The sequence below is a fragment of the Aristolochia californica genome, unplaced genomic scaffold (assembly GCF_029961685.1).
Source record: "Aristolochia californica isolate CCGP_79_NKW_82.1479 unplaced genomic scaffold, dmAriCali1.0.hap1 SCAF_3, whole genome shotgun sequence".
NCBI lineage: Eukaryota > Viridiplantae > Streptophyta > Magnoliopsida > Piperales > Aristolochiaceae > Aristolochia > Aristolochia californica.
Genome location: NW_027181992.1, coordinates 41,997,003 through 42,011,974, shown reverse-complemented (window position 1 = coordinate 42,011,974; position 14,972 = coordinate 41,997,003). Strand labels below are relative to the sequence as shown.

The following is a 14,972-nucleotide window of genomic DNA, read 5'->3' as shown; positions in this document are numbered from 1 at the left end:
GTCTAAGAAGACATGTCAGCTTTGACAACTTAACGGTGACATGTTATTACACCACATCAACAACTGAAAAAATTAATGCCACATCACCTAACATGTCATCACATCACCACATCATCATATATATGCCATATATCATTGTAACACATCATCAAGGTACTGTTTTTCTCCCTTTTCCCTTTATTATTGATTTAAGTTCTTTTGAAATTTAAAAAATATTTTGAAAACATTAATTTTTGGTTTTAAACTTTTATACAGTTCATTACCTTCTATTTAATATAATAAAAAATAAATTAGATAATTAATTATTTAAAAAATACTTTTTAAATATAATTATTACCTTCTTTAACTATTTAATTTAATAATATATTTTATAAAAATTAAATGTAGTTTTTAAAAACTTATTTGTTTGTATGTATTTTATTACCTTCTTTTGAAAATACTTATTTTAGTTTTTAAAAATCGTATTTATCGGTACATGTTTTATTATCTTCTATTTTATTGTAATAAAATACTAAAATTATATATTAATTATTAAAAAATCAATTTAATTTTTTTAACACCTTTCATCATCGATTTAAGATATTTTTAATTTAAAAATAATTTAGAAATAATATTTTAGTTTTTAAAAATCTTATTTATCGGTCCACGTTTGATTACCTTCTTTTTTTAAATCAAGTATAAAATTTATATATTAATTAGTAAAAAAAATTAATTTGATTAACACCTTTAATTATCAATAAAATATATTTTATAATTAAAAAATATTTAAAAAATTATTTCAGTGTTTGAAAATCTTATTTTTTATTGTCATAAAAAATCAAATTTGTATATTAATTATTTAAAAAATATTTTTCTAATGTAATTAACTCTTTCATTATCGATTTCTGATATTTTCTAATAGAAAAATGTACTATAAAAATTATTTTATTTTTCAAAAATCTTATTTGTCGGTTCACATTTTATTACTTTCTATTTATAATAATAAATAATAAAATTTGTATATTAATTAATTAAAAATCTATATTTGATATTTATTATTTTAAATAGAATGAAATAAAATTTGTACTGACAAATAAAATATTTAAAACTAAAATTCTTTTTTTATAACATTTTTTTAAATTAGAAAATATCTTCTTTTTATAATGAAAGGAGTAAATTATATTAGAAAATTTTAAGTAATTAATATATATATATATATATATATATATATATATATATTATTTTTTATAATAGATTGAAAGTAACAAAATTCGAAACAATAAATAAATTTTTTAAAAACTAATAGAAAAGAATATGATTTTTAATAAATTAATATATAAAATTTATATTTTTTATTAAAAAATAAGGTAATAAAATATATACCAACAAATATGGTTTTTTAAAAACTAAATTATACTTTACTAAAAAATTAAATTAAATTAAATAATATCTTTATTTGATAGTCTAAGGTATTAATTAAATTATAAAATTAATTTTAAATTTATTATTAAAGGTAAATTATATTTTTAATATATTAAATAGAAGGTAATGAAATGTGTAAGATTTATAAAACCAGAAATTAATGTTTTTAAAATACTTCTTTAAATTAAAAAAATAATTTAAATGAATAATAAAAAATAGGAAAAAAATGTATGCTGATGCGGCAGCATGTTGATGACATGTCGCACACATACATGATGATGTGGTGATGGGATGATGTATTAGATAACAAGTGGTTTATTAATTTATTTATGATGTGGCATGATGATATGGCACCTCATAAGCTGTCGAAGTATGATCTTGGAACTGAGTAGTCAAAGTTAGATATTTTTTATATTATGTTATTTTTGTTAATATTTATTAAAAAATGGATAATTTAGTAAAATTCTCTACAATATCTCCCGAAGAGAATGATTGCACGGAGGGAGGGAGACCCATGAGACCCACAAAAAGGATGAAGTCGATGAAGTCGATAAGCTTCCTTTTCAACTGGGTTGGCATGCCGCATGCAAACCAGTTAGTAGGTCAGCTCCTTCATCTTTAAATGACGATGGGACGCCATCAGGTGAGGCTATTATTGTTGATTTATTCTCTTGTTATGAACCATTCATAGCCGTATCGTTCTCTTCTTCTTCTCCTCCTTGTCTATAAATAGCTAATTTACTCTTTTAGATCGCAGTGGTACGTACTGATCTCTCTTTTCGTTTCGTCTCTCTTTAATTCTCCACCTCGTTCGTTCCTCTGTCTTCTGTGTTGAGATGGGTGCCGCACAGTCTTTCTCTAACAGAAGCTGTAAGTTACGTTCGTGGCAGAGGCGCTCCAGACAGATGAGGGAACAGAAGGCGAGGCTGTACATTATTTGGCGGTGTACCGTGCTGCTGCTGTGTTGGCATGACTGAAGGTTGAAGATGGCGAGGCTGAGCTCGAGCATGGAGTCAAGGACCTATAACATGCCCACAAAGACGAAGGATTTAGGATTCCCTCCCTTTATACATGAGCTCGAGACCTGAATAGTGAAACACTTTTGACTCTCCGAGAATACTGAGAAGACGGCGTTGCGTTTTCGGCGAAACAAAAGTCTCCGGCGGAGTCGCAAACACAGAGTCAGAAAATATTTACATTATGGACAACGATTGGATTACTACAGTCCGCTCCCTGTAAACTTTTTTGTCTTTAAATATTGTTCCAAACATCTAGGATTTGACGTTCACTAACAGCTAGAAACATTACTATGTGACGGGCAATGGATCAAAAGAAACGTCCATTCTGCCTGTAACAGTCGACCATTTCTCCGATGAGATGATATAAACGGTGCAAACAGTGACCGCCAACTTGATTACAAGGAATGGACAGGGTGGATAGAGTTTGTGTCGGGGCGTCGTGTCTGAAAGTTCAGTCTGTCATTTCACGGAGCTTCCCTCGGAGTCTAACTTCAAAACAAAAACCTTTTCGTATTTAGAAAAAATTTCGTTAGTACACGGATACGTGAAGGTGGGTAAAGTTCGTCCTAGAATGATTAGTCAGTTTTTTTTTTTTCAACTAATAAATTTAAATTTTTATATTTATTAATCTATGTGGAACTATTTCATGTGAGATTATATATTCTTTTGTTAACAAAAATCATTCATTGTTCCAAATTAGCAATGGTCCTTATGTACCAATGCATAATTGATCATTCTTGAACATTTTCCAATCACATATCATCTTCAGTGCCCGTACCCATTTGCCATTGATTTTCTTGGGTTGCAATGCATACAAGAAAATCATTTGCAATGCTACTTTGTTCACTTCAATTAATTGCTCATGAGTAAGAAAGGCAATCCTATATAAAAAAAAAAATCTCTAGATGGTTTTTACTTGCTCTAATTGCTAAGCTTTTGGTAGGCTAGAACAAAATGATCTTGTGGCTAAGGTTTTAAAAACGGCTTTTCTTCACAAAGACTACAAGAATATAATTGTGGACTTTTCCCAGGAAACAAAATTCTGACTAACCCAATCGTTTCAATTATAAGACCACATCAATTGGTCCAATTGATTGGACCAGTTGTCTCCTTTCACTTCATAAAACCAATTGGGGCATGGGAGGGGAAAGGGCCATCTAATCAGCAATCGAGCCAAGGAGGGCCTAACAGTCATTTCCAATAGTTGTTTCCCAACCAGGCGTAGGTTCTTACGTGTTACTCAACCTAGCCGGGTAAGCCCTTCAGCCCCTCCATATAGTCTTGTTGTCATTATAGACAAGTCATAGAGGACCTTTGACCTATCCTCTCCTTTGCACTACAACCCTGCACCTACATACAAAGGACCTGTAAATTGCATCTTTCACTAGTTAGAGGATCCTATTACAAAGTGATATAGAGTTTTTATGATACCTTAAACTACATAGAATTAGATGTCCACTTAATGTTGGAAAGATCTTTTGTTAAAACCCATGGGTTTATCACTAATTGTCTTTAGCAAAAAAAAGTTCATTGTAATTTTTTTTTCATAATAAAGACATCACCAAAGCGTAATTAGTAATAAGATCAAATTTTAATTGTTAAATAAAATCAATTAAAAAATTAAGTTTCATCAATAAAAAAAAGTATTTTAGGACAAGATTTGTTTTTTTGTTTTGTTTAAAGTTTGTTTTAGCAGCAAAGTTATTTTATCACTATTTCATTTTAACTATGAAATGATCATAGGTTCTAAAATTATATCTATCGCACACTATCCCAAAATTGATTGCTACAAGCTTAATCTTCTACCTATTTTACTGTTGGTTTTTTATTTAGATTGTTGGATATTAAGGAGGAATTATTTATATTAGATCTATGAGACAAGTTGTAATTAGTCTTGTCTACTTTACTAGTAAGACATTTTGAAATTATCTCCTTATAAATATTAGTGGAGAAAAAAGAATCAAAGAGAGAGCCCTAGATGTGTGAGAGTGGCTCACACTTGTACAATTACCTGTCTAGCTTTCTTTATTAAAATTTTCTTCTCTATTTAACCCAAACTTCATGGTATTAGAGCAGGTTGAATAAGGGAGGTTGTGACCCAACTCTGTGTGAAAGTAATCCAAATTCAAGACTAGAGAAGGAAGGTTTAAGAAGTTTCAGTAATTAGTTTCAGTTTCTGCTCAAAAAATCTTTGTAACTTTTTTATTTTTCTTTTTTCTTGCCTACAAAGGGCTCATGCTTTAGATCAAGTTGGAAGTTTGGTTATTTCATTGGTGGATCTATAACTCTTGAACAAGGAAGTCCCATGGAGATTCCTGATATTCTTTCATACGAACTTGTTCTATTGTGAGCTTGGAGGTTAAGGAAAAAAATTCTCATTTTCAATTTATATAACAGAGATCAAATAGTTAATAGTTTGAAGTTTGAACATTTCTCATAAGTATAGATAGACCTAAGTCTTCTATTGTGTTTATAAAGGATAAATAATTCTTCCTAATTAGTAAAAAACTCTTCGTTGAATTCCTGGAGAAGAAAATAATTCACTAAATTTATGTATTAATTGAGTATAATGAGCTTTTATTTATAATTTTAGAAATAATTAAGTAAAATTAGTTTACATTTAAGCAACCCATGTCTTAGTTACATCGGAAATCTTAACTTTAAAGATAACTCCTAAAATAATAAAATAACTGAACATAGATAAAAGACTGAAATAACTAAAATACCTCTTAACTGAGACATTTTTGTGAGACTTCCTCTAGTGAGACTTCTATAAGATTCCTCCTCTAAAGAGACATTCTGCCACACTTCTTGCTATGGGAGTCATATAAGACTGTCATATACCTATTCTTCATTAGTCCCCCTCAAGTTGGAGTTTATAACTTCAACTTGTAAGGAGAATGAATTTTGGCCTTTAATCTTCTTTGGCTAAAAAAGTTCTTCATATTATACTTCCCTTGACTTAGATAGAGTAGTCAAATAAAATTTGATTTCTACAACACATGGAATTCTATGATAGATTCTGTCACCAACGTCATGCTTCATACTTCTCTTTCTATTCTCCCCCTCAAACTGGGAGGTAATCACCATGATCCTAGCTTGAAACAAAAAAATGGCTATAGTAATTATCTCCTCCATTAAGGTGTCCCAAGGATAAGTACTCAACCTGAACACAAATTCTCCAAAAAATAAAAACATGGGTGACAAAAAAAATGAGTCAAAACCAACTCAAAAGATTTCAAACACAAATTAGTGAGATATTACTAAAGAGGGTAATATATGTCATTCAAAGGACAACAATAAAAAACCCACTTAGGGATAGTAGTAAAAAATCAAAATGGACTTAAAAATACCCACATATAGTAAAAAGGAACCAATCCAAGAAGTTTAACAACGGATTGGTTTGGTAAACAAGAGTCTAAAAAGATATGGTAGGAGAAAGGTAGACTGAGTAAAAGGATTATGGGAGAATGAAGGGTTGATAAATAAACACCAAGGTAATAAAATTAAAAGGAGACTATAATGGTAGGATTTGTAAAATAACAAACAAGTTGGACCAAGTATGACCTCAAAGAAATTTTTGGGAGTGAGCATAATTTTTTGGAGATCACAATATGGAATATACACAACCGATGCAGACAAGCACAAGAGAGGAGACCCTGGGCCAAATTGCCTCGTGCTATTTCCCCTCAAACTAAAACGTAATTTTATTAATAATAACATAACAACTTGTAGACAAAACCTAATCAGACCAAATTAATTCAACCTAGAGTACTCAGTTTTATTTTCAAAGGCCAACATAGGCATTTGAAGTTGTTAGGCCAAAAGCTGGAAAAACTGTGTTTACATGCATATTGGTCCATGCATATGGAAAAACCCATTAATAGCTCAAAATCGTAACCACCACTAGATGCTTTAATGGGCCCTTAAAGTTTATTGATGAAGCATCTAACATTGGTGATCTTTCATCAACTGTAGAACCAAAACCTGCTCTTAACACAGGTAGGAAAGCCTGAATTAATTTCTTTACCTACCATATGCATAATGAACTATCACCAATGCATCAAATTCATCTCCATGAACAAGGAAAAAGTGCCTAGTCTCTAGATCATCGAGCTTTATATCTTGATGAACAAGCTACTGAGGTTGTGGAAGTGGATCCATCAGTAATCTCACTCTCGAACTTGAACTCCTTGGTAATTGTTGCTTCTTCATACTATGGTATCACATGGAAGTGGAATGATTGAACGACATGCCACCATTTTGCTACAAGAGAATCACCATCACAAGAGCATTTTTTTTTGAATTAGAGCCTATTCTGATGCATCACACATGTTCTTGATACAATCATGATGCTTAGGGGAGCTCACAATACAAAGTTATATTCAAGTTTTCAATGCCTTCAAAAGCTTTATGATGTTTTTGAAGAGATGTATACAACTAAATAAAGTAAAATCTTTATGAGTATTTTTGTCATTTCTTGGACTTCTAAAATATTAAAAGCTTGTTGTTCAAGAAATGAAAGAGAAGCAACTAATGCTGCAACTAATTGTTGCATCCATTTGCGTTGCCAATATGAAGCCATACCTTGAATTGTCAAAGTCACAACTTTTAAATTCCATAGCAAAGCCCTCTTTTGATGATATTTGTTCTTTCATGTTGCGCATTCCAACAAAGATACTAGAGTTTTCAACTCTATAAATAGAAACATCTACCATGTTCTCTCAAGGAAGAGGAAGTGTTAATAATGGATGAGGAAGAGGCAAAAATAGCAAAGGCCATGGTAGAGACAAAAGTGCAAGTGAATCCTTTAATTCCCATGGGTGTACTCATTGTAGATTGACTAACCATGTTGTTGAAAGGTGTGGTAAATTACATTGAAACCTGAATTTTCTACTAAGGGGCCTTTTGTTTTCAGCCTAGATAGCATCTCAAGAGACAAAAATTGAGGTTGAATAAAAAGTTCCAGGAGAAGAGACTCTTTTCTATCGATGTTCACCTAGAGGTATGCATTGCCCAAGAATCCTTGCCCAGGGAAAAAAAACACTAATTTTCTCTAAAATTAAAATACAAAGAGATTTTATGGCTCTCTTTATTGCCCAAACAAGTGCAATCCCCAGTTGCACTATTTTCAATCTATCTAAACAAGATTTCTTAAAACACAACTAAATTTTAGCTCTTGTGGGACTTTCCCTTCTAGATTCATGGCCGTAATTAGCCAAAATTTTTAGCTTAAAAAAACCCTATTAGAAATATCAAATTGAAAAAGTGAAAATAGAAATTTAGACCTTTTTATGGATAATAGTGTTGCTTCAATTGAGGTCTATGGTTCCAAATTTGTAAGCACAAAGAAAATAAGATATAGAGCTTGTGGGAGATTAGTAATGAATGAGTGAATAGAAGACAAGTTGATGGAATTGAAAAAAAAAACGAATAAAACTCTTGTCTTGTCAAGGCAGAAAAAAGAAAAGGAAAACTTCTTTTCTAGATTTGTGAATGCATTTGAAAGCTCTTGGATGCTTAAGGACATACTTAGGTCCTCTATTTATACCATAGAATTGAAAATTAGCCATTGTGGAACATAAGAGAAAGTCAACAATGAGAACTCAATATCATTGATCAATCAATTAGTAAGCATTGATCAATCATCCTCTTCCATTGGCTCTAGTTTTCGAGTGTTTGATCGACCATTCACTTTTATTGGTCGATCAATCACTTCCAATGGCTCTATAATTGATTGATCATGCTTATTACTTTAACCCTATTGGAAGATAGGGCCCAAACCCACATGACCAAGGTATGCCCACATATCCAAGTGTGTTGGAAGATGAGCCCAAACCCATAAGACCAAGGAAGATTCATGCATCTAAGAGATATAGAAGACAGATTCAAGTCCCACAGATCAAGGAGAAGGCCCATAGACCCACATACAATGATGGTAGGATGATAAATAAAGAGTCATCTCATAGAGATGACATTGATGTAATTTGATTAAAGTTCCAGGGTTAAAACCCTAAACCCTAAACCCAAAGTTCAGGGGTATTATTGTAATACAATAGTTTCATTAATCTATAAATAGAGCATCAAGGGGAGGGTTAGGACAACAAGTCCATAACCTCTTCTTCCTCTAGTTTTCTCCCAATGAGTCCCTTTCTCTTTTTCTCCATGAGCTAAATTCATGGAGTCTTGAAAATCAACCTGGTATCAGAGCATCTAAAAACCTCTGGTTTTCTCCCAATGAGTTCCTTTCTCTTTTTCTCCATAAGCTAAATTCATGGAGTCTTGAAAATCAACCTGGTATCAGAGCATTTGATTTTCAAGACTTGTAGTATGGTTTTCACAATTCCAAAAATCCTTTATTTTCTTTTCTCATATTGATGCTTTGTTTTTTTCATAGTTGTTGGAACATCTTTGTTTGATTTTGTTACTCATTTTATCTTGCTGCCCAACATTACTCGTTGGAGAGATGGAATTCTTCTCCAATGTTGGCCTTCCCATCTCAAATTATCAAGTGTTTCCACTGAGTCCAAGATTCGAAAGTGAATTTGCGCAACCCATATCTGGTTCAAATTCTCTTTGCCAATGAGAAGAAGCTCTACGAAAGGATATTCGAAGACCGTGCCCCACCTGATCTTTAAGCCGATAATATATGCTTCATGGATATAGTGAAGGGCAAGGCAATAGAAGTCTTCAATTTTGCTAAAGCTATCATTATTAGCCGGTGCCCCCAAAAATCTTTTCAAGATAATGGATCTCCACGATGTTGTCTCTAATTTTTTGTCGTATATTACCTCTGTGTTCATATACAAGTTATCGGAGTCTATTCAGACACCGACAGAGGACGCTCACTGAGGCGACAAGAGGGATAAGGCTGGTGGGCAATTAGGCACGATTGACCGCCACGACTGGCCCTTCCTCATTCTGGCCTTATCAAGATGTCACTGTCATTGAGTTCCATGGCCGATGGTGTGTCATCCTCGTTTGAGATAGAGCGTTTTTCCGTTTATTTCTTGGCAAGCCGTGAACAAAGCCAAGCTACGGAAGAGAAAGAGGACCTCTGTCAACCAGCATCCAGAATTTTTTTTGTTGTTGATTAATCTCCTTCATCTATGCAAATATGCGAGATTATTTTGCACTGGTGATTAAGTAGAAGTTCGACTCGAAGATCTTTGTTTATATTCAAGTTCAGAAAGTTGTAGTCCAAAGAAATTGCTTGGTATATGTTATGGACTCAATAACACTGAGTCATCTACTTTACTGTTATTATTTATGTTGCTTTTAATTTTGAATTTTATTGATTTGTAATAAGACTTAAAGGTAGGGGTAGAATTGGGTTTTATAACCCTAACCTCTGTTGATGTTAATTAAACTATTTAAGGGGTAAGGATGGAGAAATAAAGCAAGTTCGGATTTAGATTAAAATAGAGTAATTAGGTTCTTGCTAGGTTCCCTCTCCTAGGGTTCTTGGCGTGAACTATCCTTGGTGGTTTGCTGTATCCATTGGGGAGTGTTTGAGGAGATCGTGGAAGAAAAAAGAAGAGGAATCATCCTTCTCTTCCAAGCTTCAATAGTTATCTATCTTTTCCACGAACCAGCAGTGAGGGAAGGAGGTTTTACGTGAGCCTTAGCATCAAGAAAGAGGTTTTCGAGTTGCTGATTGAAGGAGGTCTTCAAGAGGTATTTTTATCTATCTTTTTCGAGTTTAGAAGAGCTATAGACTGTCTTCTTTACGTTCAACATTGGTAGTTGCATGAATTCAGAAACCCTACTCATTGACGTGAGATATAAAGTGGGGTTTCATAATTGGATCCTTAAACAGTCTCTTGATTGATTTGGTATACCTATAATTGAAAAAAGGAGACTCCTTTTCAATTATAACGTGTGAGGGAAGTAAAAGAGAGTTTCTTTTAAAAAAACTTGTTAAGAAACCCTCTGACAATACTGGATCCTTATTTAACTCGACGAGTTACTAGATCCATGGCTAGGGACCGTAACAACTTGGTATCAGAGCAGGGTAACCCGATAGAGAGAAGCACCAATGAATACTTTGAATTTCTTGAAAGAAAATTTGATATAGTCCTAGAGAGGTTCTCCAAAATTGATATCGATATGGAGACCTTGAAGGGAAGGATGGATATCATGGAGACTGGTCTGACTACTGGCAAGAAATTTGCTGCATTGGAGGAGAAGTTCACTCTCGGTTTGGAAACCTTGAAAGGAAGGATGGATAGCATGGAGACTGGTTTGAGCACTGGCAAGAACCCAATTTCGGGGGACCATTCGTAGATCATAGGGGGAGATGAGTTTACTAGACACACGAGTTTCTTGGGTCAGCAAGGACCCTTCATTTCGGGGGGACACCTCAACCAGGGGGGAGGCACTGTACCTCTCATTCCAGATTAGAGAGGAGGGGAGCATTTGTATAACAGAGGGGGAGACAAATTTCCTAGGCGTACGATTTCTCGGGACAGCAAGGACCCCTCATTCCGGGGGGACACTTCTACCAGAGGGGAGGCACTGTTCCAAGGTATACTAAAATGGAATTCCCTACTTATAATGGGTCAGAAGACCTTTGATATGGCTGTATTGGTGCGAAATGTTTTTTAGCCATCAGCGAGTCCCAGCCTATGACCGAGTCAACATGGTTGTTTTCCACTTACTAGGGGAAGCACAACTTTGGTACCAGCTAGTTGAGGTTGATAGCGACGTGGTAGATTGGGATGAATTTAAGCGACTGTGCTCTCTCCGTTTTGGTCCTCTGGCTTACAACAACCCTTTGGGAGATTTGGTTTTGTTATGCCAATCTGGGGCTGTGGAGCAATATCAAAAACCGTTCGAGGAAAAATTAGCACGAGCCAGTAGTATGGTACAAGTGGATCAGCAAGTTGTGCTGTTTACAGTAGGCCTAACTGAGGTGTTATAGCTTGAGGTGGAGCTCTATGCACCTGTTAACTTATCCAACATTATGAATATAGCTCGTGCTTTAGAACTGCGACAGAAGGCACTGCACATACGACCTCCATGGTCAGGGGAGCGGAGCGCTCCATCCACGGGGCAAGGGGAGCGCATTCCTCCGAGAAACAACCCCAGTATTACTTTGATAGGGGATCCAAGATCTAGTCATCCTACACCTACCTATATAAAAAAATTGACAAGTGCTCAGATGGGGGAACGGCGGGCTAAGAATCTGTGTTACAACTGTGATGAACCATATCGGGCTGGGCATCAGTGCAAAAGATTGTTTTTGATCGATAAGATTGAAGATGAGGATATCGAGGTGACAGAGGATATGATAGAGGAAGAACCACCGGACATATCCCTGTATGCCATTACTGGGCAGCAATCGGCCACAACTACGCAGCATAGGAGCGGCTCGACAACTTCCACCAGGTCTACCCAGCTTCCGAGCTTGAGGACAAGCTCGATCTGCAAGGGGGAGGGGGGGGGGGGGGGGGTGCGCAGATTTTATGGACTCAATAACACTGAGTCATCTACTTTACTTTTATTATTTATGTTGCTTTTAAATTTGAATTTTATTGATTTGTAATAAGACTTAATGATAGGGGTAGAATTGGGTTTTATAACCCTAACCTATGTTGATGTTAATTACCCTATTTAAGGGGTAAGGATGGAGAAATAAAGCAAGTTCGGATTTAGATTAAAATGGAGTAATTAGGTTCTTGCTAGGTTCCCTATCCTAGGGTTCTTGGCGTGAACTATCCTTGGTGGTTTGCTGCATCCATTGGGGAGTCTTTGAGGAGATCGTGGAAGAAAAAGGAAGAGGAAACATCCTTCTCTTCCAAGCTACAATAGTTATCCATCTCTTCCACGAACCAACAGTGAGGGAAGGAAGTTTTGCATGAGCCTTAGCATCAAGAAAGAGGTTTTCGAGTTGCTGATTGAAGGAGGTCTTCAAGAGGTATTTTTATCTATCTTTTCAGACTTTAGAAGAGCTATAAACTGTCCTCTTTACGTACAACATTAGTAGTTGCATGAATTCAGAAACCCTACTCATTGACGTGAGGTATAAAGTGGGGTTTCATAATTGGATCCTTAAACAGTCTCTTGATTGATTTGGTATAATTGAAAAAAGGAAACTCCTTTTCAATTATAACGTGTGAGGGAAGTAAAAGAGAGTTTCTTTTCACAAAAACGTGTTAAGAAACCCTCTAACAGTGTTGGATCCTTATTTAACTCGCTGAGTTACTAGATCCATGGCTAGGGACCATAACAGTATAGGGAGATGATCACAGTCTAGCCTTCTATCTTCGTAATGTCATTCTATAAATCAAGTTTTGATAGTTGCCATGCTATCTGCAAAAGATTTACAGTTCTGAGGAAGTTTTGCTCATTTAACAGAGGAATTATCTACAAATCCGTATCATTGTCGTTGCTGCCTCAACGGGATTTTTCTACTATCTTTGGAAATATTACGACAGATAATTCAAAAACTCCTCTCATCGCCAGCTTGGCTGTTGTGATTGTCTGTGGTCTCCCTCTCTATTCAATGTCGAGGCGAAGATGAAGGTAATGTTTCCCAAATAAAAGTTTCCTAAATTAGGAAACCGAATTGAATCCATGAATATATTATCTTGTCGAGTTTTTTTTTTGGACTGTTTCCGCTGAGAAACCTTCAACATCAGAGAATAAGAAGCACTGTCGAAGAATTTCATGTTTCCTAAGGGGAGGGGGGGGGGGGGGGGGGGGGGGGGGGGGTAGTCCCGATGAACTTGAATTGAAGTGAAGAATTGAATTGAACTTAAATGAATTGATTCAACTTCAACTCATCTTTGGGTGTTAGTGTAGACAAGTTCAAGTGCACTGGAAAACAGATTCCAGTGTTAGTGCCCCCCTATGAAAAGTATGATATAAACAAGAGAACGAGTAACCCTTTATAATATACTTAAATAGAACATATATCTAAACAGATAAATAACCAAAATAAACATGGTTACTACACTGATAAGTGATTTAACGTGTAGTATTAGAATATATTAATATCTTAATTAATAAAAAAACTATATTATATTACTTAATTATTATATTTTATTATAAATTAATACAATAATTACGTGTGACTAGAATAAATTAATAAAAAATAACATAAGCAAATATAATAAATAAATAAATTATTTTTTTAATAACATAAGATATGTTTTAATATTAACAACCATTAATTTACTACAATAATAAAAAATAATATAATAAATAAGTATATATATTTATCAATAACATAAATATATATATATATATATATTAAAACCATTGTTTTAATTAATTATAGAAATGGGATAATTAAACCAAAATAATTTATCAAATATTTATTTTCATAAATAAACATTATAAATTATTATTTTTGTGACGATGGTTTAATTTTTCCTAAGTTATAAAAAACAAACCATCGTCTTCCTTAGCGCACGTCATCCTCCTCATGGCGCACGTCATCTTCTTCAGCGGCGGGCCAGCGGGCGGCGCTCCGACAGTACGTCGAGAGGGAGAAAAGAGGGAGGTTGAGAGAGAAGAGAAGCCGGGAGGTTGAGAGGCTCTGCGATGGAGGTCAAGAGGGAAGGAAAGGAGAGGGAAGCCGAGAGGGAGGAAGGCCAAGAGGCTCGGTCTCCCGTGCTCTGTGACAGAGGTCAAGAGGGAGAGGAGAGGGAGGAAGGCCGACAGGGTGGGTGGGGGGAGAGGGAGAAGAGAAAAAAAACTTATTTGGGGGGGGGGGGTGAGGGGAGGGGAGGAGCAACGTGCGATGCGCGCTTCAATTGGTTGATTCACAAAATAGGTCTGAATCAGCTGTCCCCGATTTTTGCCTGAGAGAATGAAGTGATGTAATTTAACTTCAATGTAATTCATTCTACACTAACAATATTATTTAATGAACTAGGTAATGCGGGGGGGAGAGGAATTCATTCCTCTTCATTGTGGACTAACCCCCCCTAAGTTAGGAAACCTCAATTAATCTGTGTAGGCCTGCATTGGTTCAACGCCTGCTGAGTCTCAAATCGGACCCGCTCGTTGTCAACGAGCAACCCGAGCTTACTGTTTCTGCACCAGTATGCCAAGTCAACTCGAACCAACTCGGATCGAGTTAACCGGTTTGGGTCAACTCAGTGAGTCAACTCAAACACGGTCAGTTATTTTCTACCTCGATATACGTATCCAAGTTTATATATAAGTTTATATATATTTTGGTGTGAGTCGATATTTTTTCTATGGCTGGATTATTATTTTGAAGTATTAACAAATTATTTCTTGGTCAACATATTATGTGGAACATATCATTGGATTTTTTTTCATGGGTAATTTTTACAAGGATTATTTTGGTTCGTGTTATATGGGCCAAAGCCCATTTCAGTTGCTGCTATTGTGTCTCTTTGGATGAGATATTATTATTAAAGAAGAGGTGGCCACAGTCATACCATAATTTATTTTACTCTAAAAAATATTACGGTTGGGACACCATAAGAGTCGGTGTTAGTCTCAGACCGGACCCACCCGTGGTAAACGAGCAACCCGAGCTTACTACTTCTACACCAGTATGCCAAGTTAACT

The 14,972-nt window shown here is 34.9% G+C and overlaps 1 protein-coding gene across 1 annotated transcript; it reads left to right on the top strand.

Annotated features, from left to right (window-relative positions):
* The first annotated feature begins 2,237 nt into the window (after positions 1-2,237).
* Positions 2,238-2,378, top strand: LOC137958444 (small polypeptide DEVIL 14). Its single transcript, XM_068805459.1, has one exon. It carries the CDS (start codon positions 2,238-2,240, stop codon positions 2,376-2,378), a length of 141 nt encoding a protein of 46 aa, XP_068661560.1.
* The last annotated feature ends 12,594 nt before the right edge of the window (positions 2,379-14,972 follow it).

Excerpts from the sequence above, each read along its gene's own strand:
- LOC137958444 (XM_068805459.1), top strand. The coding sequence starts at position 2,238 with ATGGGTGCCGCACAGTCTTTCTCTAACAGAAGCTGTAAGTTACGTTCG.